Below are 27,360 nucleotides of genomic sequence, written 5' to 3'. Positions count from 1 at the left end.
GCAAGTCATGGACATTCAAATTTCAGCTTTTGCTTATTGAGTTTATTGTTTGTTTGTAAACATAGATTCTTCCGGTTTTTGTATTTTATTTTATATTCAATAGGAATCCAAAATCGGAAAATTAAAAAACAATTCATTATTTTGTTATTCGTGTATGAGTCCAACACAAAAATCGAGCCACGGACTGAATTTGATTTTGATATGTAATGGATCTGATTTGTGTGACCAGGAAGTTGCTGACTTCTTCGTGTCTTGCACTTGATAAACTTGCAGCAAATACACTTGCAACAGCGGTACCTGATTTAATGTAATGATGAGCTGGCAAACGTTTACGGAGAACGTGTTAGAAAAAAAGTTGTCTACTTCCACATGCAGTAGTGATCAGTCATTTAGAGGCGTGTCTGTGTCTCCTGATGGACGTCAGTCCAGTCTTCTCTCTGTCAGCTCTGTGTTTGGTCTCCAGCAGCTGCTGAGGGAAACATCTGGCTCTTTAGCAGCTAGATGCTCCGCTACGTTCAGCAGCTGCTCTCTGACTGCGTCTGGCTGCTGTTTGCTGCTGAGCAGCTCGTGTTCAGTGCATAGTTTACGTGTAGGGACCTACAGTTGGCCTGTGATGGCTAATTTTGTTTAAGTGCCGCCCATTTGGACGATGATGAATTAATAAAATGTAGGACTATGAATCAAATAAAGTGTTAGCTGAGAGGGCGAACTCAGCCAGCGGGAAACAACAGGCCTCATGAACTTCAAAACTGACGGTTAATAAGCTAGCTAAATTGTGTTAAGACAAAACATGTATACATGGCGAAACAGAGCTTTAGTTTGATTTTGTCAAGAGACCATGCCATGAAGAATATGAGGGGCATTCTCATTTTATAATTTGCCCTTTCTGTACTGTAGGTCACCGGCCATTGGCAGACCGTTAGTTTTGGTATCTTAATAGGTTTATTTTTTAAATTTTTTTAACATAGGCCTATAATTTAATAGGATAGAACTGGGGGCTTGCCTCTTCCAGGTTCATTTCAGACTTCTATCCCTGTGTCACCCTGTTATGTGCAAGGCCCACGCATCGCAATATTACTGGCTACAAAATAATGGCTTTATCAGAGCTTTTTTCCGTGAAAACAGCTGCTGCTGGTAACGATGCTGATGAGAGCAGTGAGAGCAAACAAAACACTAAAGGTGTGGGCTGGAAAACCACCAACGAGCTGAAACATGCTAAAACGTTCTGTAGTACTAATAAGAACAGTACTTCATATTGTTGTAAAAAGCACATTCATTATAATGCAGTTTTGTACATGTTCAGTACAGAACATTTCTACACATTCCACAAATGCCCATTTTAAAAAGATCTGTGAAAATGACACCTGCCTTCAGCAACCTGCAAAAATACAACTGAAGAGCTTCATTCCACTATTTGTAAAGAGTTAAAAACTAAAAGAGAATAGCACAAGTTAGTATTTTATAAATGAATGTAACTGACGTAGGTTTGGTCAGATGATAACACTTGAGTTGTTATGTCTGTTTAACACTGACTGAGAGTAAGAGAGAGGGAGGTGTCTGGAGGTGGCCGGCTCCTCATCCGTTCATCAGACAGGTGCGGCAGCAGAACTGACGGTAAAGCTTCTTCTCACAGAGACGGTTGGATATGACCATCTCACAGAACTCCTCATCAGCTGACAGACAGATCAGAGCAGAAGCAGAGAATCAGCTTAACTAAATAACCATCCACCATGGTTAACCACCACGAACCATCGTTGTTTTGTTTGGATCTGCTTTGTCTTGAATTTTTCCTTCATTTTTGAGAAAATGGGATTGATAACCATTTTTGGCAAACAATCTTCAAATCATACTTGACTCAAGTGAGGTAACACACTGTGTTCAGACCCCATTTTCACCTGGTATTAATAAGCATTTTCGTTCTGCCCGCACTTATTGGTTATACTGCTGCATGGGCAGAGGAAGTGTTGTCTGTAGCTAGGAGGAATAGGTGGAGTTAGGTGACCTTTCAACATGCTGGACACATTTTTTCTTAAGATGTGGTCACCATGTACAGATGTCATTCACACCTGGCTGAGATCTGATCCCAATGCAAGCCAGACCGCCTCCAGAAGTGGTCTAGCTGATCAGATTGCATCCAGATGGTGTTCTGCATGAATTTACACCTGCATTAACACGTTTATCCTTATACAGATAACATATCCAGATCCAGATTGCATGTTAATACCAGGTGGCAAAGTTACACTGAACTTTAGAGGGGCCCTTTGGAATTTTCTTGTAGTTCTGTTTACATTCAGTGTTACTCACCAAACAACATTGGGCCTCATGCAAGAACATTTTCATATTCATATCCTAAACTTCTCTTACCATTGTCTGTGAGGCTTGTTTATACGAGTGCTGTAAATTGCTTGTTTCAGCCTGATGAATACCACCTGTGAAGGTGTGCGTTTGTGAGTTTCATCCTTAGCATTATCTACTTTGCTTCAAAAATGCCAATATAAGGTTGCCTGTTCCGCTCTGTTTGTGTTTCATTCACAAAAATGTTACACAAGAGCAAAAAGAAGACTTTCATACTGCAGAGCTTCTAGTCCTGCTGTCGGAAATCAGCAGACAAAAACATACAAAATCTAGCAGTAGTTTTTTTTGTCAGTAGTGGTGTTAGAGGACCTGTAACAATTAGAAAATATTAGTGGTACAGCTGCCAACGATTGTCACAGTACAGCTGTGCTCTGATGACACGACATAAAGAGGGAATGTTTTGACAAAGTTAAATGCTAAAACACGTCTTTCTAAAGCAAAGCAGTCCATGACTCATATGAGAGGTGGTCAAGTGGATGTGACAGTCATGGCGATGTACCTTGTTCGAACCTCAGAGAAACTACAAAGTAGGAGAAAAGTGGTAAATGAAATCTTAAAGCACTTGTACATGCCACTTAAGAACAAATCTACAGAACAAAATGGTTCTTGCATGAGATGCATTTGAAAAGCCGATTTGTTATGTATTCTAAATTGTGCATTGTATGTTTGCTTGCTAGCAGTCTTCTTCTTCACCTATTGTCACAAAATAACGTAAAACCAGCTGCAGGATGTGAATCGTGTGCTTGTGTGTGCGCAGTACAAACAAAACGGGGACCCACTCGTCCAAACATTGCTCCATAGCGCTACTAGTGGTCAAAAACTCCACAAGGTACCTTTAAGTATTTTGGTGTACAAATCGGATGGTTTTGCAAGACAGGGAGGTTTGTTGTTATGCTAGTCTTAGTTAGCTGACATTATCTAAACATAAAATAGATCAAATAATTTATTGGGGAAATGTTCACTTCACAGTAAAAAAAAACACCACACAGAAATTAACTGTACATTTTGTTCTAGGGAGATAAAGAGCTGCATGGAGCTCGTTCCCAGCAGCTCTTATCCAGTATTGCCAGTAGAGGTGCATAACATCACACAAAAGCCCTAGGAGATTGAAGCTGATGGGGCTAGAATTTCAAACTCACCGTTATTACAGGATGCATTCACAACACAAGTCCTGCTGACCAGACTATAATCCTCTTTACATTTGGTGCAAGTTGTTCCGGGGCCACTGCAGCTCAGACAGTTTTCCTCACACCTGGAGAGACAAAGCCACATAAAAAACACTAGAACAGAGCTGAAATCGTCACATACTAAACAAACACCTATTTCTTCCATTTCCTTTTAGAGAAAGGGTTGAGACTGGGGCACCCCCAAGAAGCTGGTATGTTCTTCTGCTTTTTCACTAGAAAATGTCAGGTGCATAATTCAAATGTAACTGTGATAAAAGAACCATCCAAGATTTACATTTTACAGTGAATTTTAAGTTATACATGTGAAGCATCACACCCTGACTGACTGACTTATTGTAAGAAAAACATTTTAAAATGATCCAGGTATGAACCAGTGATATTTGTAAGACTGAGAATCACGCACCTGTGACACATCTTATGAGGGACTCCTGCTGCCTCTCCAGAGTAGTAGCCAGGTGCGCAGGTCTGCACACACCTCCACTCCTGCTGCAGGTAGCCCTCAGCACACTGGATACACTCCTCCTCACCTGGCCCTGGGAAACACACATATGAAACTCCGATGTCACGCAAGATGAAAACCTCCAGGCCACTGCACGACACATTATCAGGAGCACATAGCACTTTTGGAAAGACGTGATCAAAATATATTCACACCTATACCTGAATCTCTTCAACTTTGTCTGCTAGTTTTACTCAAGTTTCTAAATCAGCATTTGCCTTATCACTAAGAGGTTTTATTTCTGCTGCTTCTGTTACGGCACTGTAGAAACTGCACGTACCTGGCAAACACACTGACCTGTACAAGTCCTACAAGAGGAATGGCATGGGCTGCACGTCATCTCTTCCAGATGGAAAAAGGTTCCATCGGTGCATTCAGGAACACAAGTCATCCCCGCCAGACTGTAAACAAAAAAGCCCAACTACATTACAATACCTTGTTTTAAACCAAAGTTCAAATATAAATGGCAGTCTAACTGTCTTTACATACCTGTAGCCTTCTCTGCAGGCAGTGCATCTGTCTGCATACCTCAGGCATCTCACACATGTGTCATGACACTTCACACACTGCCTCTGATCTGCCATAGACAGCATGCACAAGCATCACTATGGTGGAAATAACACAATTGGAGTTCCTGGATTGTCTTAACATTTATTTCATTTAACATTTATTTACGCATGTATTTATGTAAATAAAAAAAGAATTAACTTGTATCACACACCCTTTATTCAGCCACAAACACGCCACAGTCTACAGGTTTAAATCAATATAAGGAACAACTGGAGACCAGTAATGATACTACTGAAAAGGTACCTTGTGGGGTTTCCTCATTCAGTGTTTCTCACCAAATCGCATTGTGCGTATCCCTGAGGCCTAACAAACATGGTGAATGCATTTCCTTCCTCATAAAACATTGTTTTTGAATATTTTGAAACCTGCATTGTTTACATCGATGGTGGCTAGCTAACAGTCTTCTTCTTCCCTGTTTTTTGCTGGCACATTATTTCTTGGCAGATTGTCGCCAGTGACTGTCAATCAGGGGAATAGCGTGAAGCCAAAAACAAAACACGGACTCGCTAATAAAAACATTGCTCCCTAGCGTTACCTGTAGTCAAAAACTCCACAGTTTCAAATATTTACTTAAAATATTTCCGAAATTTTTTAAAAACAGAACAGAATTGTTAAAAAATACTTTTCACACGTGGGATGGAAAAAAAGACGAGACTGCAACACAGAAAGTTTCCATTACAACTTGGGATACGACAATGACCACAACAATAAGTGTTAGTTTTTTACTACTCTTATTACTAAAACTGATTATATGTTTGGAATATGATTAGCACATCACCTCTGAATCAGCGACCCAGTAGCAGGCCTCAGACCATTTACTACCGGGCCACAAGGAAACGTTAGGATTTGTCCATATAAGCCGAATAATATTCCCTCTAACTTTACAGACTGTTATCAGCTATTCGTGCTGTAATTACCTTGAACTTGGTGAGGTTTGTCTGTGTTGCATCTTCAGTCATTACTCCCCGTCATGCCCACATAGTGACTAAACAAAAGTAAGGTCATCAGTCCGTCATCACCCACTTAGCTATTCCTTTTGCATGTGTTGTGTTCTTATTACTGTTGCAACTAACTTGCTAATATGAATAAGAAACAAAACATTATGAGTGTGAGAGACAGTTTTAGAGTTTTTCATTTCGATGATGATACTATCAATAACCACACACACCCCTACTGAAAATATATAAGAATGGCCCATGGAGCAAAAAGGTTGCAAACCCCTGGTGTACCAGTCATGTACACAGGTGGCTGTGCCTCAGGTGGTAGAGGAGGTGGTCCACTGATCACAGTGTTGGTAGTTTGATCCCCACCCCCTCCTGTCCACATGTCGAAGTGTCCTTTGGCAAGACACTGAATCCCTAATTGCTCCCGATGGTTGGCCAGCTACCTGCGTGGTAGCTCGCTGCCATTGGTGAATGTGTGCGTGAATGGGTGAATGAGCGGCAAAAACCTTGTAAAGCACTTTGGATAAAAGCTCTATATACTGTAAATGTAGCCATTTACCATTTACTCGTACATATTTAATAAATATATTTAATAAACGGCCAACTGAATTCGCTCTACACTGTGGATGTGTTGACTTACTCTCATCAGCAAAGTAACCTGGGGGGCAGGTATCGATGCAGCTGGAATTGAGTGTGTTGCTGTAAAGGCCTCTTCGACAGGAGAGACAATCACCGACTGATCGGCCAACACATCTCTCACAGCCTTTATAGCAGCGTCTACAGCGACGAGACGTAGTGTCCTCGTAGTGTCCCATTGGACAGTGGCTCACACAGGTTCTATACACACATGTAGGACGGAGCAAAGAGAATTAGAATTAGAATATGGACATTTCTCAGAGGCAGAGCTGGTCTTGGTGGAGAAATCATTTCATTGGTTAAACTGAGCTTGAGAACCTAAATACTTTGAGCACAATAGACTGAAGACCAGTTATAGTGAAACAGCAGGGGTATTGTTGTAACACACTTACATAGGCCTACGTAATTTAAAGTAAATTAAATTTAAGTAAATAAAGCTACCACACAGAGTCCTGCCACCTTCAGAAGTTTTCTGATGACTCTGCTGTGGTGGGATGTGTCAGCGGTGGTGATGAGACGGAGTACAGGGCTGTGGTGGGTAACTTTGTTTCATGGTGCGAGCAGAACCATCTGCAGCTCAATGCGACAAAGTCAAAGGAGCTGATTGTGGATCTACGGAGGGCCAAGGCACCAGTGACCCCGGTTTCCATCCAGGGGTCAGTGTGGACATTGTGGAGGACTACAAGTACCTGGGAGTACACTTGGATAATAAACTGGACTGGACCAAGAACACTCAGGCTGTTTACAGGAAGGGCCAGAGCCGCCTCTATTTTCTGAGGAGGCTGAGGTCCTTCAACATCTGCCGGACAATGCTGAAGATGTTCTATGAGTCTGTGGTGGCCAGTGCTATCCTGTATGCTGTTGCATGCTGGGGCAGCAGGTTAAAGGTAGCGGACGCAAACAGACTGAACAAACTGATCCGTAAGGCCAGTAACATTGTGGGGTGGAGCTGGACTCTCTGGCGGTGGTGTCAGAGAGGAGGATGCTGGCCAAACTACACGCCATCTTGGACAGTGTCTCCCACCCGCTCCATGACGTGCTGGCTAAACAAAGGAGCACCTTCAGCGGAAGACTCATCCCACCAAAGAGCACCACAGAGCGCCACAGGAAGTCATTCCTGCCTGTGGCCATCAAACTATTTAACTCCTCCTCTAAGGATTAGTCTGTTTGACCCTAGGTCACTAAACTGGACATTGAGCATTACATCTTAATAATAATTGTGCAATATTCTGTTTACTACTCAAGTGCAATATTAGTTTTCCTTGTTAGTTTTTCTTATTACTGTTACGGATATACCTCAATCACTCTCGACAGTACATGCACCTCCGCTTTTACTATTATTTATTACATAATTAGTGACATTGTATTTATACTGTACTTCACCATCTACCAGTAAACCCACTTGGTACTCGACACTTAGTTTATCTTATACTTATACCAACATGTTACTTAATTTATTTCTGACCTGTTTATAGTGTATAATATCGTTTTCTCCTGTGTGCACTGACGTAAAGAAGAGCTACTGGAACAAAGAGTTTCCCTACGGGGATCAATAAAGTATTTCTGATTCTGATTCTGATTCTGTAACTGAACTTTTATTAAAGTAATTGAATTTAATTAAACCCTGAACTGTAGCAGGGTGGGTAACACTACAGTAGCTTTGTTTGGGTGGATCTGTATTGATTTGTGGCTTGTAGTTTTAGCCAGTACAGCTAAACAGGTGACCATCTTTTTGCTGAAATAGTTAACCCACCTTATTACTTGCTGTGTACAGTTTACTTATTTTCAAGTGAGCCTATGTAACTTTTGCTGAACAGCGGCCTCTATGGTAACAAGTGACAACTGGGGTGATGGGCAAATGCTACAACTTGATCTAACAGTTGCATAAGTAGAGAAAAGACGAGTCAAAGTCAGCAAACTGAATCATTTGTTACTCAGCAATATCTACCTACATTTTGCTAACATTCGCTAACATTAATTCAGTTCAATCTTATTTATATAGCGCCAGTTCATAACAGAAGTTATCTCATTGCACGTTTCCTATAGAGCAGGTCTAGACCGAACTCTTTATAATATTATTTACAGAGACCCAACAAATCCCACCATGAGAAAGCACTTGGCAACAGTGGCAAGGAAAAACTTCCTTTTAACAGGCAGAAACCTCGAGCAGAACCAGACTCAATGGTGGGCGGCCATCCGCCGCTGCCGCAAGCTACTTGTCATACCAGACCAAGTAAGCCTGTAGCAGCAAAACCCCTGAGTGTACTGAACTAAGTGAGAAAGAGCTTTATTGCTTATGAATTCAACTTTAGAAGAGGTAAAATGTTTCATCTTTCTTAGGTTACATAGTCTAACTTTTAGCCTGTATTACTACTGACATCATTCATAATTATTATCCCATCACACAGAGAGAATGGGAACTATAAAGTTTGTAGTCAGACTAATTTAATAACTGTAACAACAAGCCATGGTATACTGTAGTCTAGAGGTTAGAAATCTCTGCAGGGAGAAGAAGAATGCTTTTGGGAGTGGTAATGAGGAGGTGACAAAGCTGCTGAATAAGTATAAGCGAGCAGTGAAAAAGGCTAAGGCAGAGTATAGAGATAAACTTGAGACCAAACTCCATGTCCACAGCGGAGTGTGACATGGGCTGCAGGAGGTGATGAATACAGCCTTCCTGATAGTCCGAATGAATTCTACTGCTGTATTGAGGCACTAGCATCTCCCACTCAGATTATTTACAGCAGCAGACAGTCTGGACCCACACAGTCAGAGGCTTGCTGTGTAACCAGAACAGCAGGAAAGTGGTTCTGATCTAGTGGGCAACATTGATCCTCCCTGTACCTAAGAGGTCCCTTGTTAGTGCAACAGGTCTGTAGTCATTAAAACTACTGATGACATTTCTGTTGATGATTCCTTTAGCCTGCACTTTCAAGTTGAAATGGCAAACGTGTTAGCAAACAGTTGCCAATTTAGATATCCAACAGACAAGAAGCAACATTATCATTTATTTGGAGTTGTGTTTCTAGCTAACTGACTGACCACCTTACACTGTCCTTTTAGCTCTGTTTTGGTCTCCACCAACTCCTGACAATTTTAGCACTATGTTCACCAGCTACTCTCAAACTTTCTGTCTGCTGTTTGGTATTGGGCAGGTAGTGTACAGTGGGTTGATCAGGGCTTTTTTGTTGAAAGCCGCTGCCTGCTGTGTTGTGTTGTGGGTTGGTCATTATGAGTGACGCTTTTCACATTACACATAATAATTCGAGCCATTGTTAATATAAAAAATATTGAGGAGTGCAGCTTTAAAGTTTGTGACTTTCCACCTTATCTTGTCTGGTTCCATTTTCTTCTATCAACTCTTACCTGCCACTTTTCAGGCTGCCCGAGCTGAAGTGGACACAGTTGAGGCAGTGGTCAGCATCTGGTCCGTCACAGCCCTGGTCTCCACACTCACTGTGGCATGGTCCTTGATGAACACCACATTGATTATGATCAACAACACCACCAGTGTCATCATCATCATTATCATCACCAGTGCAAACAGCTGATAAATCTCTTTCCACAATGCGCATTACATACATTCATTATTCTATCACATGGGATGAGAACATTTCCACTCTGGTTCTACAGGGGAGACTGACAATTAATTAGCTTTATTCTTACTAAGGCAAAAGAAATTTAGTTTAGTCATTTATAACTCTGCCTAAATTCACAAATGTCCATGTCTGTCTGTACTTGACGTGAAAATGAAAGAGATTTTTAAAATGTATATTATCTCCTGCTTTTGTCTAATTTTATTCCTTGAGAAAATGTGTTTTTATTATTATATTATATATATTCTATTTTGAATATTTCCGTTTAGATGTGAAAGTTGGGAAGAAAAATTACTTTTTGATTCTCTCACCATTGTACTCGTCTTCCTCCTCCTCCTCCTCCTCCTCCTCCTCCTCCTCCTCGTCCAGCTCTGGCTCCTCCTCTGGGGCTGGGATCTCCAACATCCTTGAACGGGAGTGCTGAGCACTGTAGGGGTGGTAAGGGTTCTGAGATGTGCCATAAAGGATCAGCGTCCATTCTTTTAGGTTGCCTGTGCCGAGTAATAATATTTTTTTTAGGTTGCTCTGGATAAGGGAATCAGCTTCAACTGTAATGGTAAATCTGTGCATGTGCTGTTGGACCTTACCCAGCACCTCAGGGTTGCGTAGCTTTGACTGTGAGTCAATAATCTCCAGAGTCCATGTGCCCTCTGCCCTCTCACCCCAGAAATGAACTGTCATGAACTCCCAGTTCCTGAAGCCCTCGTTAGAACTGTCAAACAACCTGTAAACATAATAGTGAGGTGAAATCAGATGTAAGAACGGTGAAATTAAGAAGATAAAAGCTCTATGTTCATGGGCAAAGTTACCCCTTAAGGCCACTTTACACTGTGCCATTTACACATGATGAAATCTTGTCAATCAAAAACGGTGGTCTTAGATCATACTGTGAAACACATCCACTGACAGCCAGTTTAGAGCTTTGGCAACCAAAGACATCCTGCGCCAAAATTCAGTGTCAGAAATGTAAGACCTCTACGTGACAAAACATCAAGAGTTCTCCCCCAATCACTCCACTGGACTACAAAACCAGTGGTAAACCATGTCTCCCATTCTTTCGATGTAATGGGGTAGTTTATCCTCGTCAGGGTTGCCCCTCCGAGCCTTTTGAATAACAGAGCTATCCATGCATAGTCTGAAAAAGATGTAGCATTCAGGGTCGTAGACCTCAAGGTCTGTTTCTACACGATAGGTCTCTCCAGACACAGATCCATCCCATTTTTGGGACTCCACAGAAGAATTCATTCATTTGGGTGATTGTTAACTGAACTTTTGTTAGGAGACTGCATTCTCTTTTGTCCCACAATCCTGAGAGCCAATGAACGCAGCGTTGGCCAGTCTGACCTGTGACCCGGATGCCACCAGGTCAATAAAAAGGTCAGCGATCATTTGTTCTCTTTTTCTCCTGGAATCCTTCACTGCAGCGGACAGCCATGGTTGTCTCCCTCTCAGTGTGGCCTGCTCATCAGCAGACACCCACCTGAACTCTCTCCTCTTGGCTTCGCCGTGTAATCTGCTCGGAACAGAAACGGAGCGCTACGAAGACTCTGCAACAAAGTTTAGCGCCAACATCTATTGCACAAAGCCTGCTAGCAAACTTTAAGAAGCATGAAGCAAGTTAAGCTGTTAACTCTGTAAGGACAACCACAGGTGGAGTGACCGGCTTCCTCCAATCTCTTCAAGCGAACACTGCACAGCAAAAGACGATTCCACAGCGGAACCAGAACTCTTCCCCGCTTTACTCGTCTAACACAGACTGACCGCCAGCAAACAGCAGCACCAGAAGCCACCTCTCTTTCCCTCCCATGGACAGGTAACGTAACAACTGGGCATAGCATAGAGTAACAGTATATATAGCTAAGTAGCTAAGCAGCTCAGGACTGTTTAACTTTGTATAAGTGACATTACTGATGTGTTTTTCTGAGGTTTTATTTGTTTATCTGTTAGGTTAATTTGGCAGCCACATGCTATGTGGATGTTAGTTAATGTTATGCTCCACACAGACAAAGTCTTTGCATGCTAACTAACTCCTTTTAACTTGGCACTGTTATCCTAAACAGATCAGACACATACACCTCTGGTTTGGCCCTTAAAGACAACCACACACAGCGGAGAGTAACTTTAAAGCTCCTGCTTCACATGTTCCTTTGTTTCTGAGCACGTGTGCACACAAGACATCCATGGCAGGCAGAACAGAAACATGCACACGTTCCTTTTGGCATGCACCCAGACCTGCACAGACACACACACACACACACACACACACACATACACACACCCTTTGTTCTGTAGTAGAGTTGGACTTCACATTGTGTGTTTTTGCTTTGGTTCTCTTTTAAATAAATGCTTGTGTATAATTATGTTGGCTTCTTTAATGTTGCACAAGAGTTAGTAATTTGCCAACCTCTTCTATGTTGAACTCCAAATCCTTCAACCTACTAGCTATCAATGGTACTGTAATTTTGGTTATTAGTTATTAATTTAATTATTAATCTGAGTTCCAAATTGATGGTTTAGTGTATTTTATGAGACTCAGTCAATTCATTGGCTATCACTTCTCTTCTTTAAGAAGAGTGGTGCCCCAGAGGACTTTGATTATATTTGATAATTCCATAATTAATTGATCACACCTACACAAGTGGTGCCCCCTTTAACCATTGTAAATCCCAACACCACTGTGCTGTGTACACCCCTTTTGAGTTACTTAGGTCTTTACAAATTTGGTTTCTGAAATGATCCCAGTCTCTGGCAAAAAAACAAATGTGTAGTGTAGTTCCATGAAGGAACACATATACCATATTTATATATATATATATATATATATATATATATATATATATATATATATATATATATATATATATATGGGCAGTGCATCTCTTGGTCTGGCTGGGTCTCGCACGCTTGCCAGCCACTTCCTGGGCTGTGGTCTGTTATATTACGTTTGATAAATGCCAACGTGCAACAGAAAAGATAACGTGTTCATATGTACGTGCACGAAATGAAACTTCAGCTGCAACCTCTGTGGAGACCAGTTAACTAGTCTCTCAGTCATGGTTTAGTTACAACTCTGGTCTAATGCAAGATGGATTGACACTGACACTTATTAATTAAATATTGAATTTAAAATGTTGATAGCTGCAATTTAGCTTAGAGCGGATGGCAAGGTCGGGAGAAAAATAGGTCAGACACTGACAGGTTTAATAACAGAAGGTAATTTGCACTGATATTCTGCTTAAACAGTGTTTTGATATATTTGATGCAGATACACAGGAGAGTGCATTTACAGAAAGGTGTTATTGTCATCAGCTGTAGTTTTGCACATTGATTAGCATTTTAGTGTTCAGTGCAGAGGGTTGTCTCCTCTTGTTATATTTTATTTACAGTTTGTCAAATGATATCAATCACATTTTGTAGTCTATGTGCACACACACGTACACCAACCCTGAAATCACAGAGCCCCTCCACATGACAAATCCCAATTTAACCCCTGGTTGTAGCCATTAGAGACAGGATCACACCAAATATGCCAGTAATATATTAATATATTAATATTGTTGCCTGTCTTATCCTTGTCCCATCAATTTACTTTGGTAAATGCAAATTCTTTTAAGTTTGGTTAACTAATGTAGTGGTTAGTTTACACTGTCACTGGATCGAAATTGATTTCTGTTTTCATATTTCTTCTACATTTTCTGTACATTGTGGTTTGCTAAACGTGATACTGCTTCCTGGACACATGCTTTATACTCCCGATCCATACAAGTATAAAGAAACACACATCTCCAAATGACACCTATGTCATTTTTACGGGCAGCTCAGAGAAGCAGAATTCCAAATGTATTCAGTTTTTTGGTGGTTGGGGTGGGGGTCATTTTAGGTGGAGGTAGATCTATGTTAGACCAGGCAGTCTGAGATTTTCCCCTCACTCTAATACAGTGGAGTGGAATTTACACGAACCTTACTGTGGACAGTTTTCTTTTTTTTAAGATTATTTTTTGGGCAATTTTTCCTTTATTTGACAGCCAGTAGAGATAGACAGGAAAATATGGGGAGAGAGAGGTATGACACGCAACAAAGGTCCCCCGGCCGGGATTCAAACTGTGGACGGAAATAGCATGTGGAGGAAATAGTCTGAATAAAAACTCTACACAGTGTATTCTGTGTATTATTCATTTACCTCCATTGTATTGGCCACTGATTCTGGAAAGAGATGTTGAAATTTTTAAATGCTTTTTGAATTCTGTGAGCAGCACAAATGTAATTCTGGGAGGAGAGAGGCCGTAATATATATCTCCATGAAACATTGTCCTAGTGATCAGCCCATCTGTCCAATGAGGCAGCAACTAACTATGCAACTTATGGTACAATAAAATGTATTTTCAGCATTCCTTTCTATTGCTATATTTTTTAATGATCAGAAAGAGTCCATTCAATATGTGGATACACTTCTATACGCACACAGCACCTCTTTCAGTTTGGAGACGCACGTATCGTTCCTGCTATGTGCAGATATTTAATAAACTCAAAGGACAGAATCCTTCTTATAAACAGTTGTGGCCAACAAATAGAACCTCAGTACTGACGTTTCTGCAAAACCTTTAGGCCTGGCTATATTTCTCATCAAAGAGTGGCTTCGTGGCTTCCTCTTATTTGGCGTGAGATTAGTTTGGGTGACGAGAGAGCGAGAGACAGAGCCTAAAAGCAGATATCTCATGCCAAAAGTGTGAGATTTAGCAACCCGGTGTCAGCATTCAGCTCAAAGTTAAACCTCACAGAGCTGCCAGTGCGACTATATATTTTCTATATAGACAATTTATTATAGACTTTGCTTTCTATTTGTTTCACTTTGGTATCAACTTGTCGAGACTTAAAAGAGTACTGATTTCTGATTTTCTGATTTCTCATCGCATCCCATAACGTTGTTGATCAAAATCGATGCTGCAGAACCAGAGATATCATCTTTTTTTATTCCATGCATTCTTCTTCCCTGTCAAAACCTGGCGACTACATTACCCACAATGCAACTCGGTCGCTGATAAGAAGATTGGGATGTGTGTGTAGCCTGGAGCCTCCTCCCTCAAGCAGAGGAGAGGAGCGGGCTACAGAGGTCTGATACGCTCACTTCTTAGCAGACCTCAACACCCGCAGATTCTTTTCATTTTCAAACTTGTAGTCTTCAGACCCAAACAACGCTGACTCAAGTGACATCATTCATCAGACTTCACACGGTTCCCTCTGGAGACACTAAAGACTTTTTACAGCTTCGAAAAGTTCCCCTTTAAATCTCGCTTCAGGTAGGTAATTCATCACAGTGAATATTGTGTCTGCTTTTATTGTTAGCAGAGTCATGCTACTGTTGTGTGGGAACGCAGTGCAGACTTTTCACATCAGTCTGTAGTTACTGTGCAACTGCATTACTATATTTTTCTATTTTTGTGAAATAGAAATGGTAAAAGAGTAAAGAATGTGATTTTTATAGCTGTATAGCATAAAACACATGTTGGCATGCTATTTGAATTCTGCTGAGCAAACAAGCTCCCAACCCTGATCAGTTGAACTGTACACTAAGTATCTTGGTACCTAGTTATAAAACGTGTTTTGCAAATCTTGTTTTGGCAGGGCAGACATGTGTGCAGGAATATGGACTGAGCAGCACTGTCAGTCAAACCTCTGTCAGTCAAACAATAAGAGTAGTCAGAGACAGTGCTGCAGCAGGCACTGAGACATAAATGAAAAGTTGTTTGAAGCAAACTCAGATCTTTAAAACTTTGTGAAATAAAAGTAGGCCGTCTCTTATCCACTGATGTTTGACTGTGTGGCTTCCCCAAACACTTAAGAAACCAAAGAAATCCATCCACATTCCAAAACACTTTTTTCTAAGGTTTTATTAATAAGCATATTATGATGAGTACCCGGTATGACAATGGACAGCACTCTGTGAATATCAACAAAGGGGATGAAGGACCCACAAAGAAAAGCAGGGCAGAGAAAAAAAAGGCAAGCTACGGACGGATGTGAGAATGCGGAAACAAACACAGTTTAACTTTTCCAAGTGATGGGAAACCATTTGAGGAAACCTAGATTCCAAAAACAAAGCTGAAAAGCTGAATCCAATCTCACAGTGATTCAAGAAATCATTTTTAAAAATACTTGTAGCTAGTATTAAGGTGAGTTAAGTATATATTTGATGTTTGGAACATACCTCATCACGGCCTGCGCGCATACACCATGCTCAGTTTAGCAGAGATCGGGTGTGATGATAATAAACTCCACTTAGGTACATTGAAACACAACATTTAATAAAATAAAAATTCTTTAAAAATAGAAAATAGTGAAAACTGCAGATGACAACATCTGCAGATGACAACATCTGCAGATGAAACCGAAACTACAGCATCTGCATGGATAGATACATCTGGGGCCTTTAATAAAAGGCCACTGTGGGCCCCATATATAGTGTAGTGTAGTATAGTGTATAGTGTAGCGCTCACCTCTTGGCCAGTAGCTGTGATCTCGTCCCAGACGGAGAGATGAGGTTGATCTCCAGGTCTCCTCGTCGTGGGTGGACTATCAGGACCTTGACCACCACATGCTCCAGGTGATCCACGTGCTGCTCAGGTTCTGCTGAACACCCAGAGGTAGTTATGCTGCTGTTCAGGCTTTGACCAGCATGGATGTACCTGGGGAAGCCATAAGCATAAGCTGTATGCAATTACATGAAAACTATCAGAATAGATTGCCCTCATACGTATCCTCCATTGATCTGGAGCATTGTGCCTGCAAGAGGCAATAAAGCACATGAGCAGCAGACTCTGAACAACCTACAACAACAATAGTGAAAAGGTTTGAGAGGAAGGTAATCTACAATGAAGCCACTGCCACTTTTTCCACCAAGATATTGTGACCTCCTCGAGCAATGCCACGTCCAGTTATGTTTACATTGTTCTCAAGTTCTCAAAGACAGTCCAGTGGCGGCCATAGATGATGCTGCTGTACTCTGCCCCGTAGCAGATATGCTATTTAATTAATCCTGCAGGTACACACTCTGCATACTGCAGTGACAGCCATATGTTAACTTGTGACGGCTGTATTAAGATGTGTTTGAATGCAAAGCAAAGAGGCATTATTTTAAAGTAACCACTGCAATGTAAAGTCAATGCAAAGTCATGAGTGGAGGTCAACAGTCGCCCGTGGGTGATGCGAATTGAGGCCAAGATGCATCCACACAATTTGGAAATGTTTCTTGAGCGAAATGAATGTACAAGAGGAAAAAGAGGAGAGTGTGGAGGCAAAATAACAGGGAGGACTGGAGTTCCTGGTGAGTTCTGATATCAGTGTGCTGTCACACACACACACACACACCCGTTTGTATCAAGCTACAGCTAATGTCTGTACAGTCGCTACCTTAGCTGAGCATAATAAACACAGACTGCAAAAGCAATGCAGCAGTCAAATTTGCATTAATAAAGTGAGGCAAAATGGGTATAACTTTATTACATTTCTGAAATGCACCATAGCACACTTGAAATGTAGGCCCATCCATTGTTTGGTTTGGTTTGTAAATTTGTATTTCAACTATGTGTTGTGTTTTTTCTTTATGTATATATATACATATATAACATTGCCGTCAACATGTACTTTCATGCTCAGCCTCCTCTAACTCACTCCAAGTCCTGATCTAACTCCCTCTCCCCACTGCTTGGCTACAGACCGCCCCACCAAGGCCTTATGAAGCCTGCAGAACCACTTCATTCGCACGGCCCTTCTCTGAATCAACAAAACATATGGAGACAAAGCAGGATTGGCTGGAGTCTAGTTTCCAGCACCCTGGCATAAGCTTTCACAAGGAGACTGAGCAATGTTTTACAGCTGGAGCACACTATCTGGTCCCATTTAAAAACAACAACAACCACTATGTTCTTATTTTGTGTGTGAGTAAGTATTGACCTTTTTTTTGTCAAACCCATTTGCATTTACATACTGTAAAAGCACTAGAACTGCACTAACCCATCTCTTATGACAATTATACAGTAGTTTCTAAATGATGTTTAATGGTGGGTGTGGCTTTTATTGTATTGTATGGATTTATATAAAGCAATTACACAATTTTATTTAAAGTCTTCAACTATTTGCTGGGCTCTTGAACTACAGATTCATGTGGTATTTTTTCAACAAGACAGTCAAGGGCAAAACATCATCATCCCTCCTGGAATTTGCATAACTATGTACACACACACACACACACACACTCACACATTTTTCTTTGTTTTTCTCTGCTCATGTGTCCAGCCAGGTTTACTTTCTACAGAAAATGTACGGCCAGCTACAAACTGCACCTGCATGCAGTTCACCTCACCTGCTGCGTCGCTCAGCCATCTGACTGCAGGTGTGCTGAGGAGGAACAGTCCTCCACTTCGTAGCCTCCAGCACCATGGCCTCTGCATCCACCAGGCCAAAACCATACAGGTGGCTGACTGCGAGAGAAGACACAGACTGATTACAAAATAAAAGACAGTAATTATGCTTCTATAATTATGTAAGGCTTCAGGGTTGTTGAGATGGCCTGCAACCCATTTTACTTAACGAAACAACAAAACATTTTCATAGTTCAAAGTATTACAAGTATAAAACAGTCAATACTATGTTAGTATTAGAAGCAGAATGCAGTGTACCTCTGTGTCCGGCAGCATTGGTCTTCCAGTCATCAGCTTTCAGGTGGACTGGTCTGGATGTCTTCACCAAAAGATGTTGCACATCCCTCCATGTCAGCAAAAGGCTGCAGAAAGCAAAGACACTGCTCATCTCATTTGGCCAGACAGAGAGACTCGTGACCTTTATCTTTGTTAACTCCGTTTGGCCTTTGATTGTTATGACAACGCAGTTCAACTTCTTTGGTTCAACTAGCTTTGAAGAAATGCACTGTGTTTTTGGCAGACTGTTCCATTGGTCAGCTTTATCCTGTACAGTACATTCACACATGTACACACAAAGATACAGGAAGAAGCAAGACATCAGTCATTGTTAAGTGAAGCTAAAAGGATTAGACTCATCACACATCAACGAGTTGTCCTAGAGCACCAAAAGTCTTAGTCTGCAGATGAAAATAGTCCCCTAAAAATTCACTGTTTGATCGACTTTTACCTACAACTACAGTGTCTGTTTTAAGAAATTATTGAGCGTTTTATAAAAATGGAACTATATATTTGTCAGACGTTTTTTAAAGATTTACGTTTTCAGTAGGAACGCAGCTCTGAGATCCAGCAATACTAAGACAAAGACTTTACCATTGTCTGTATTTAAATAGATGTCATTTAAGACTTTCGTGAGAGCAGTCTCAGTGCTGCGGTGTGGTCGAAATCCAGATTCATATCAGCAGACTTTGGAGGACCGCCCATATGAACGTCTCGTAAGAGAGCGGGTATTAAATAATTTAATAATGCAGGCATTTCGAGGCTCTGCCATGAGACGGTCTTATCACAGACGACGGGTGGTTCAGATGAGATCCTACCACGACTTGTTTGCATTTGCCCTGCAAAGTGGACCAGTGAGGTGAGTGGGCGACAACTGCAAACATGCAAAAATCACTAAGTTCGTCATTTTGGTTGCAAACGCACTACTAGGTCACCAGTCACCAAAACAGGAAGAGAAAATGTTTTTTAACCAATAAAATGACACATACAATGGTTAGCTTCCTGCGATTGCTTTGAATGGTGTTCACCCCAGAAATGAACTGCTCCAGAGTTCACTTGACAGCAGTCCGAGACCGCCCCTTCAAGGCGGACCAGAGACCGGTTGTTTTGTCTGCACAATAAGATTTGTTATTTTAGAGCTAAAATTGTCAGAAAAGTGCAGGTGAGACATACTGTTCAGACATACAGCCCCCCAGGCACACAAACTGGGGTCTGTCTATCAGGTAGCTAGTAATCCAGGAGGTTGTGGAAGCGTCTATACCAGCATCTTCTAAAACCATCCACATCGACTTCATCCCTTTGTTATTTGCCCACAGCAGGTCCTTTTCAAGAAAACGTGAATACAGATTGCTTAAAAAATGACCAAAGCTGTTTGGTATTTGAGGATAAGAGGATATTTCTGTTAATGTTATCAGTCTTTAATGTGTTAAACTTCAATGTGTTACTTTAATCATCAAGTGGAAACAGATATGGCTATGATATATAAGCTGTAGCCAGTTACTAAATGGCTACAGAATTAAATAACCTAGTATTTTTGGCTGTGTAACAATGCAGTATCTACATAAGAGTGCCTTGACACAGCACCCACAGGTTAGATGTCAGCAGAGGACCTGAATAGACATAAGGAAAGACAGAAGACAGATGGAGAAGGAGAAAAACAGCAAGACTTAGAAAAGCTTGACTGACTTGGCCTCCAGGGTGAGAGCTATGACTCCAGCCACAATGGGAGCAGAGACAGAAGTGCCAGTATGACCATCAGTGCAGCGCTGCCGGAGGTCAGTGGTTACCTGCAAGGGAACACAAACACAGTATAGTTCCCATTTGAGTCGTTGTTTACAGATCTGACTTCATATGGATTTCATTCTGTTACTGTAGTGCTGTAGTGTTTGCCAGAAAGCCCTTAATTTGACCACATTTTGATCAGACTATAAATGTACACACAAATGTTCAAACACAGGTAATCAAAAATCAAAAGAGGATATCACTGAAAAAAGCATTGAATTATTCATTCAGGCTTTCTCATCCACACCTGCTCTCTCTTGGGTCTCAGTCAACAAGCTTGTAGATAATTTCAGTTCTAAAATTACAAATGTTATTGATGCCACTGCTCCCACTAAGGTAAAAGTAGTCTCTGGTACGAAAAAACCAATGCCACGCTGGTAAATATTTAAAAAAGACAATGTTGAAAAGCTGAACGTAGGTGGCGACATCTACAGGTTCATTATGCCATCTATAAAGAAAGCCTTGCATTTATAACTTAGAACTGAGAAATACCTCTTGTGTCAGTAGCTCCTGAACTTTTATCCACTAAGTCTTGCAACGTATTTCTTTACTGACAATTTTGAAATTAGACCAGCTGTCAGTTCAGGCAAAGGGTCTGTATTGTCCTTGTGGCCACTTAAATCCAATCTAATTAGCATGACACAATATGGTCCTATCTGCTGTAAAAACCTTGGAAGAAATTATGCAACATTTGAAATCCAGTGCTAATCCAGTATTCAGTACCCTTTACTTGAGTAAAAGTACCAATACAACAATGTAAAAATGAGTAAAAGTCTTGCATTCAAAATCCTACCTAGTAATAGTACAGAAGTATTTTCAGCTAAAAGTACTTAAAGTATCAACAGTAAAAGTAGTGGTTGTGCATTAAAAATAGTTAATACTGATACATCCATGTGTTCCAGCAAATGCAGGACCATTTTACTGTTGATGGTGTTCGAGGTGTGCAGGGTCCTGAGATGGTTAATGGGAGAGGAAAGAAGAAAAAACAAAGTTCTGCTACACGAAGAATGAATTTTTTTTTTTTTTTAATCTTTGCTTTTCTTTTGAAGTATTTGAGAGTTTTACTTCTTTGGTCCTTGAACAGTTATTGAAATGAAACCATGTGAGAAGTTTAGAGGAGAAATTAGGTCACAAGCCGAAAAGGTTGGGAACTACTTGCTTAAATATATTAAAATGTGTTGTAAGATACAAGCTTATCATATGTTTTTTTTCTATTTAAAATCTTAATCTAAAAAGTAGCTAGTAGCTACAATATTTCCCTCTAAAATGTAATGAAGTAGAACTATAAAGTAGCAATGGAAATACTCAAGTAAAGTACTTTAGTAAATGTACTTAGTTACTTTCTGCCACCATTGAAATCCTCCTCCTGCTGCCTCGCTAATAAACCTACAGGCTTTTTCAAAAACATGTCTCTTCTCTCAGACTATTTCCCACAGAACTGATAACTGCAGTTATTAAGCCACTCTTAAAAAAGAACAATCTAGCCAACTCACTAATGAACAATCAAAGGCCAATATCAAACCTCCCATTTTAAGTAAAATCATTGAAAAGGCTGTTTTTCAAAAGCTTTTCAAACCCCCTTCTGGACATTAAACAGCTGTTTTGATGTTTTCCAGTCAGGAGATCGACCGCACCACAGCACTGAGCCTGCTCTTGTTAAGGTCTTAAATGACATCCACTTAAACACAAACAGTGGCAGAACTTCAGTCTTGGTATTATTAGATCTCAGTGTGGCATTCGACATATTACTGGACAGACTGGAAAACTGGGTGGGACTTTCTGGCACAGATTTGAATACTATTTGAAGGACCGGGACTACTTTGTGTCTGTAGGTAATTACACATCTGAGTGTAGAAAATGACCTGTGGACTTCCACAAGGCTCCATTCTCAGGCCTCCTTTTTTCAACATCTACATGCTCCCACTGGCTCAGATTATGGAAAACAACAAAATATGTTATCATAATTATGCAGACGACACACAGATTTACATAACAATGTCACCAGGAGACTATGGTCCAAAACATTCCTCCAGTTAAACAGAAATAAAACAGAAATAACTGTTTTTGGAGCCGAAGAAGAACGATTAAAAGGGCTCACCTCAAATCGCTAATGTTAAAGACCAGTACCAGGCCAGAAATCTTGGTGTAGTCCCAGACTCAGACCTAAATTTTAATAAAAAATCAAGAATTAAAGGACTTATGTCTCAGCAGGAGTTAGAAAACCTTGTACATGCATCTTCAGTAGGCACAACATCTGTAATGCTGTCTCTATGGGTCGATCAGACAGCTGCAGCTCCAGTTCTGAGGTCTTTACACTGGCTTCCTGTCTGTCAAAGAACTGATTTCAAAATACTACTGTTGGTTTATAAAGCACTGAATGGTTTAGGGCCAAAGTACATTTCTGATCTTCTGCTACATTATGAACCATCCAGACCTCTCAGGTCAGCTTTCTGTCCCCAGAGTCAAACTGAACATAGAGAAGCAGCGTTCAGTTTTTCTACTCCACATATCTGGAACAAACTCCCAGAAAACTGCAGTTCTGCTGCAACTGTTAGTTCTTTTAAATCGAGGCTGAAGGCTTTTCTGTTTGCCGCTGCCTTTTAGTAAATTAAATGTGGGACAATTTATACATATCTTCCACTGCACTGTAGCTGAACTATAATTTTATTCTCCAGTTTAATCTGTCTTATTTTATTTTATCTTATTTCTATTTTATTTTGCGCTTTTAAATCCTATTCAGATGTGTCTTTTTATATTGTCTTGTGTTTCTTTTATATCTTGTCTTAATGTATTTTATGTCCAATGTACAGCACTTTGGATTGCCCTGTTGTTAAAAAACTTGGCTTGCCTATACATATGTATTATGTTATTCATGATTCATTTCTATTAGTCAGAGTCTCAGACCTGGTGTTCCAGGCAGACTATTCCCTTTTTATCAATGTCATGTACGTTCGTCTGGAGCCAGGACTGCCTTTAGGGCAGAGTGAGTCACTCAAGGAGTGAGTCCCTTGAAACATTTTTAACTTTATCTTTTTAATTTTTAAAAACATTCAATGAGTTATTGCAGCCTTTTTAAATTCTCACTCTTGCTTGCTTCACAACATTTTTGGGAATTATCAGCAGCTCTGAACTGACATAGCCTGCAGGGAGGGGGTAAGGGGTCTATATTTTTGTGTCTAACCTACATTTGACTTAGCCTGAAAATCAGACTGAGTTGCCTCTTCATTTTACTGCATTATTCAGTCTGACATCATGGTCATGCTAGCTGGTTTCTGTTTTCTTTTGTTTTGCCTTAACCAATCAGTAGCAAGTGACATGTCTGTCCCGCCAACGTCCGTTTTCATTTGCCACTGAAGCTGTAGTAGCTTTTCAACAACAGCTGTCCGTCCTGTTTGATAAGCTGAAAAAACAAAAAGTCTGGAGTGTTTCAGAGGTCTTGAACCAGGCTACCGCAGAATTGATAACTTGCCTAACTCTGCAGACCTGTTTAACATCTTTGTGCAGTGACTTGATTTGTCTTGATCAAGTTCCTTCTTTGTTCAAAGACCTTGATCAGACATAAAAAACAGGCCGTGACAGGAAAAACTGAAAGTGTGCTCTGCTCATGCCGGAACTCATAAGCACTGCTTGTTTAAATACATGACAGATGGGAGACGGAGGTCTGTGAGACACTCTGTGTGTGGTGTCCTCTCCACAAGCGGACCTGACTGTTTGGCTAGCCTCCACCTTGCGCACTGCACTGGGGAGATGGTTCTCTCGTCACTCTGGTTAGTTTTACACAAGCCAAAGCATAATATTTACACTGAGGACCACAGTGTGGGACCGGGCCACACAAAGACACATTCTCACAGTTTGTTCTTAACTGCAGCAGGGAACCACATTAAAACCTTTTTGTGTGGTCGCTTGTTGTGAACTTAGATCATTATGTCTCTTTACTTAGTCACCTTTCTCTTATTTTTGATCTACTCTCCACATGACGTGAGAAGCACACCACAGTACAAGCAAACACAACCTCCGCTGTTAATCGTCTCCTCCCCCACACACACATACACACACATATCCACTCACACATGCATACAAATTTCACCTTACAACAACCTTTGTACACACTGGCTTCATGCTTTCGGAGTGCATGCCTCACCTCATATCTCTTCACTCCCATAATAATGGGATACTGAAGTCAGAATCTGGAGAAAAGGTCTCCATTTTTTTCTGTCCCTTTTATCAACAGGTTCCAGCAAGTTACCAATAGTGGTTGGTCTATTACCAGTCAAATAACCATAACATGAACACACATGACTCATAGCTTCAGTGATGTGGCTTGTTTGCTCCATGCTAACAACTTGTCACAGTCACAGGTTGTCATTTGTCATTTTTGATTGGTTGCCAAGCAACATGAAGGTGAGGCTCACGTAGTATGAGCTGGCCTGAGGGCAGACACCAGAGGGAGGAAGAGTAGAGATATGGATGCTTGAGGGTGGCTTGCTGCAGAGTACTTGCAAAGAGCAACTTTTTGTTTCTACCATGATAGACAATGGCCGATGACTCTCATCCCTTAAGTACTTTGGTTTAGTTTCTCATTGCATCTATTTGTTAAACTAAATGAACTGAAACCAATGATGAGCTCAGGGCAACATTGTTAACATGAGAAGCGGCTGGAGCGCAGAGCGGACCTGAGCAGGGCTGGCCTGACCACGCCATCGAGTGGGCAACACAGTGGGGAACAAGTGGAGCGGCGGTGGAAAGTTAGTCGAGTTCACGGCGGTTCAGGTAGGGCCTTCCTCCTTTTATTGTTGATTGACACATCCAGCAGACAGAGTGCCACAGCATTTCATTGTTTCTGGGAACTTGATGAATGTAAGTCCAGTATTCACTCTACTTATAGCTCTGTGTTTGGTCTCCACCATCTCCTGAGAAAAATATCTGGCTCTTCAGCTGCTAAATGCTCCACTATGTTCACAAGCTAATAGCTGACTTTAACTGTCTACTGGAAACTATGATGATCAGAGTTGAGTTTGTGAGCCGTAAAACCAAAACAATGAGCTAAAAGAGGCTAAAAATAGTTTGCAACTACTTTATACAAATTAATGATTTTCATTTTGTTACGTTAAGCCAATGTTAGGGGCTTATGGACATTCAACAGTCACATGCTACAGAGGTAGCTAGTAACTTATCTGTGGGTGCTCAAACATATTTGTTTTGAATTGTCATATGTATTACACATATTTTAAACCGCATGTCTAACTGTCTGAGCTACAGTTGATGAAATAGCCATTTATCCAGTACTCACAATCTTCCTCTCGTTAAACTCTCCACTGCTGTAGGTTGTGGCCATGATGGAACTGCAGACCTCCTGGTACCAGGGCTTGTTTCCATTCTCTGTGGTGCTGGAGATGGAGATGGTGTAGATACTGCTGGTGTAACCATCACATGAACAGTGATCACCCTGCCGACCACCGTTACCTGACGCCCAGACAAAAATGGACCCCAGGCCTTTGCGACCCTGTGTGATATAAATACATAGTGATTCTACTCAAACATCAATCATACATACATAAGACATAACATAACTTCTGCTCAGAGAAGTGTTGTTTTTTCTTTGTGACTGATCAAACCTTCTTGATGCCTTGCTCAAAAGCCTGCTTTGTTAGCGGCCCTGGGCCTTCCACTGTCCTGCCATCGTCATTTGGCCCCCAGCTGGCACTGTAGATGTCGATGTAGTCAGGTCGGATTCCCAGGGACTTGGCCTCTACTATATCAGTCACATCACCATCCAGCATCCGAATCCCTGTGTCCAAGGTAATATCAATCTCAATACATCAAACTAATTTCAAATGGAATGAATGTAACGCACCCAGCCTTCCTTGCATCTTCATCAGATTACACAGAAAATAGGTGTATAAATAAAGAGCTAAAAATAACAATAATATGTTGCAGCATAGAGCACAAGAGTCCCATACAGGAAAGTGTTTACTTTCTAATCCATTACATTTATCTGATGGCTGTAGTTATGATTGTAGTTAGTTGATTTTACTCACAAAGCATATGTTAAACTCATAAAATATGATATTCTGCTGTAGTTTAAACTACTCAACAGTATATAAATAATTTATAGTTTGTGGTAGTTTAAGGTTTTTCATTTCCTGTTTTATTTTGTAGTATTCTCCTTCCCTTGTGTGTCTTGTGGTTTTACTTCCTGGCTTTGTTTTCCCTCCAGTTTTGATTGTTGGCCCTTCCTTAATTATTTGCACCTGTGTCTCGTTGTTTCACCTCCCCTAGGGTATTTAGTCCGGGTCTCTGTCTTTGTTCAGTGTTGGGTCATTGTTGTTAATGTATGGTGTTATGCCTGCTTTGAGTTTTGTTCCTGTCTTGTGAGTGTTCCTGACCTTTGTGTGTCACCGTTTGGTGCACCTTTTGTTGTACCTGGTTCCAGTGCCCAGTTCCCCGGCATTTTTACCGTGAGTTCTGTTCTGGATTCTTTGTCTCCCTTGAACATTGGCTGGATCCTGGATTTTGTAATTTGCAAAAGTGAGTCTGCCTGCTCCCGATTGGTTCAATCGGGAGCAGGCAGACTCACTTCTCTGCTTCCATCACTGCCAGCCGGTAACCTATCTGCCTTTGGCCTGTTCGTTACCTGTCTGTCTACCGGTCTGCCTGTAAACCATATCACCCCAATAAACACTGTAGCCATCTGGCTACTTCACCTCATACCGCTTCCTGGTACTCTGCATTTGGGACCACATACTACTACACAGCCCACACGACATAGTTAGCACCACCTGGTCTATCTCACACCATAAGCTGTTTATAGGTTAATGCAACAATAATTTCAGGGGTAAAGTTAAATTCTTGGTAGTGATACACCACTTACAATACAGTTATTTGCTTAAGTAAGCATCGAAAAACACTATCATAAAGACATTACATTCTAACTGCACCCTGCAATACAACAACAGTGCTATTACTTTGTCTTCAAACAAGTCAGCCAGACACACCATCAAGTCAGCTAAAGTCAAATCTACTAATTTAATTGAATAGTTCTAATGGACATCCTCAGCTAAATTTGATCATGCGCTGGGGTGTCCTCCTGACATGTAC

General features: G+C 41.0%; 1 protein-coding gene across 3 annotated transcripts in view; it reads right to left on the bottom strand.

Moving 5' to 3' along the window:
* Positions 1-1,255: 1,255 nt before the first annotated feature.
* Positions 1,256-27,360, bottom strand: part of pcsk6 (proprotein convertase subtilisin/kexin type 6) — a 41,250-nt gene continuing 15,145 nt past the window's right edge. For all 3 annotated transcript variants that reach the window (XM_044202401.1, XM_044202419.1, XM_044202410.1), the window contains exons 7-21: positions 25,878-26,050; positions 25,553-25,765; positions 20,167-20,267; positions 18,463-18,566; positions 18,147-18,264; positions 16,282-16,470; positions 10,375-10,511; positions 10,099-10,278; positions 9,558-9,660; positions 6,196-6,392; positions 4,531-4,618; positions 4,339-4,442; positions 3,946-4,075; positions 3,495-3,607; positions 1,256-1,673 (exon numbers count right to left, since the gene is read on the bottom strand). In XM_044202401.1, coding sequence (XP_044058336.1) covers positions 1,576-1,673; positions 3,495-3,607; positions 3,946-4,075; positions 4,339-4,442; positions 4,531-4,618; positions 6,196-6,392; positions 9,558-9,660; positions 10,099-10,278; positions 10,375-10,511; positions 16,282-16,470; positions 18,147-18,264; positions 18,463-18,566; positions 20,167-20,267; positions 25,553-25,765; positions 25,878-26,050 — 2,048 coding nt within the window. In that variant the 3' untranslated portion in view covers positions 1,256-1,575. The remainder of the gene's footprint in view (positions 1,674-3,494; positions 3,608-3,945; positions 4,076-4,338; positions 4,443-4,530; positions 4,619-6,195; positions 6,393-9,557; positions 9,661-10,098; positions 10,279-10,374; positions 10,512-16,281; positions 16,471-18,146; positions 18,265-18,462; positions 18,567-20,166; positions 20,268-25,552; positions 25,766-25,877; positions 26,051-27,360) is intronic.

Source organism: Siniperca chuatsi, linkage group LG1, assembly GCF_020085105.1.
Source record: "Siniperca chuatsi isolate FFG_IHB_CAS linkage group LG1, ASM2008510v1, whole genome shotgun sequence".
NCBI lineage: Eukaryota > Metazoa > Chordata > Actinopteri > Centrarchiformes > Sinipercidae > Siniperca > Siniperca chuatsi.
The sequence above is the reverse complement of the archived record's forward strand: the minus strand, read 5'-3'. Positions and strand labels throughout refer to the sequence as shown.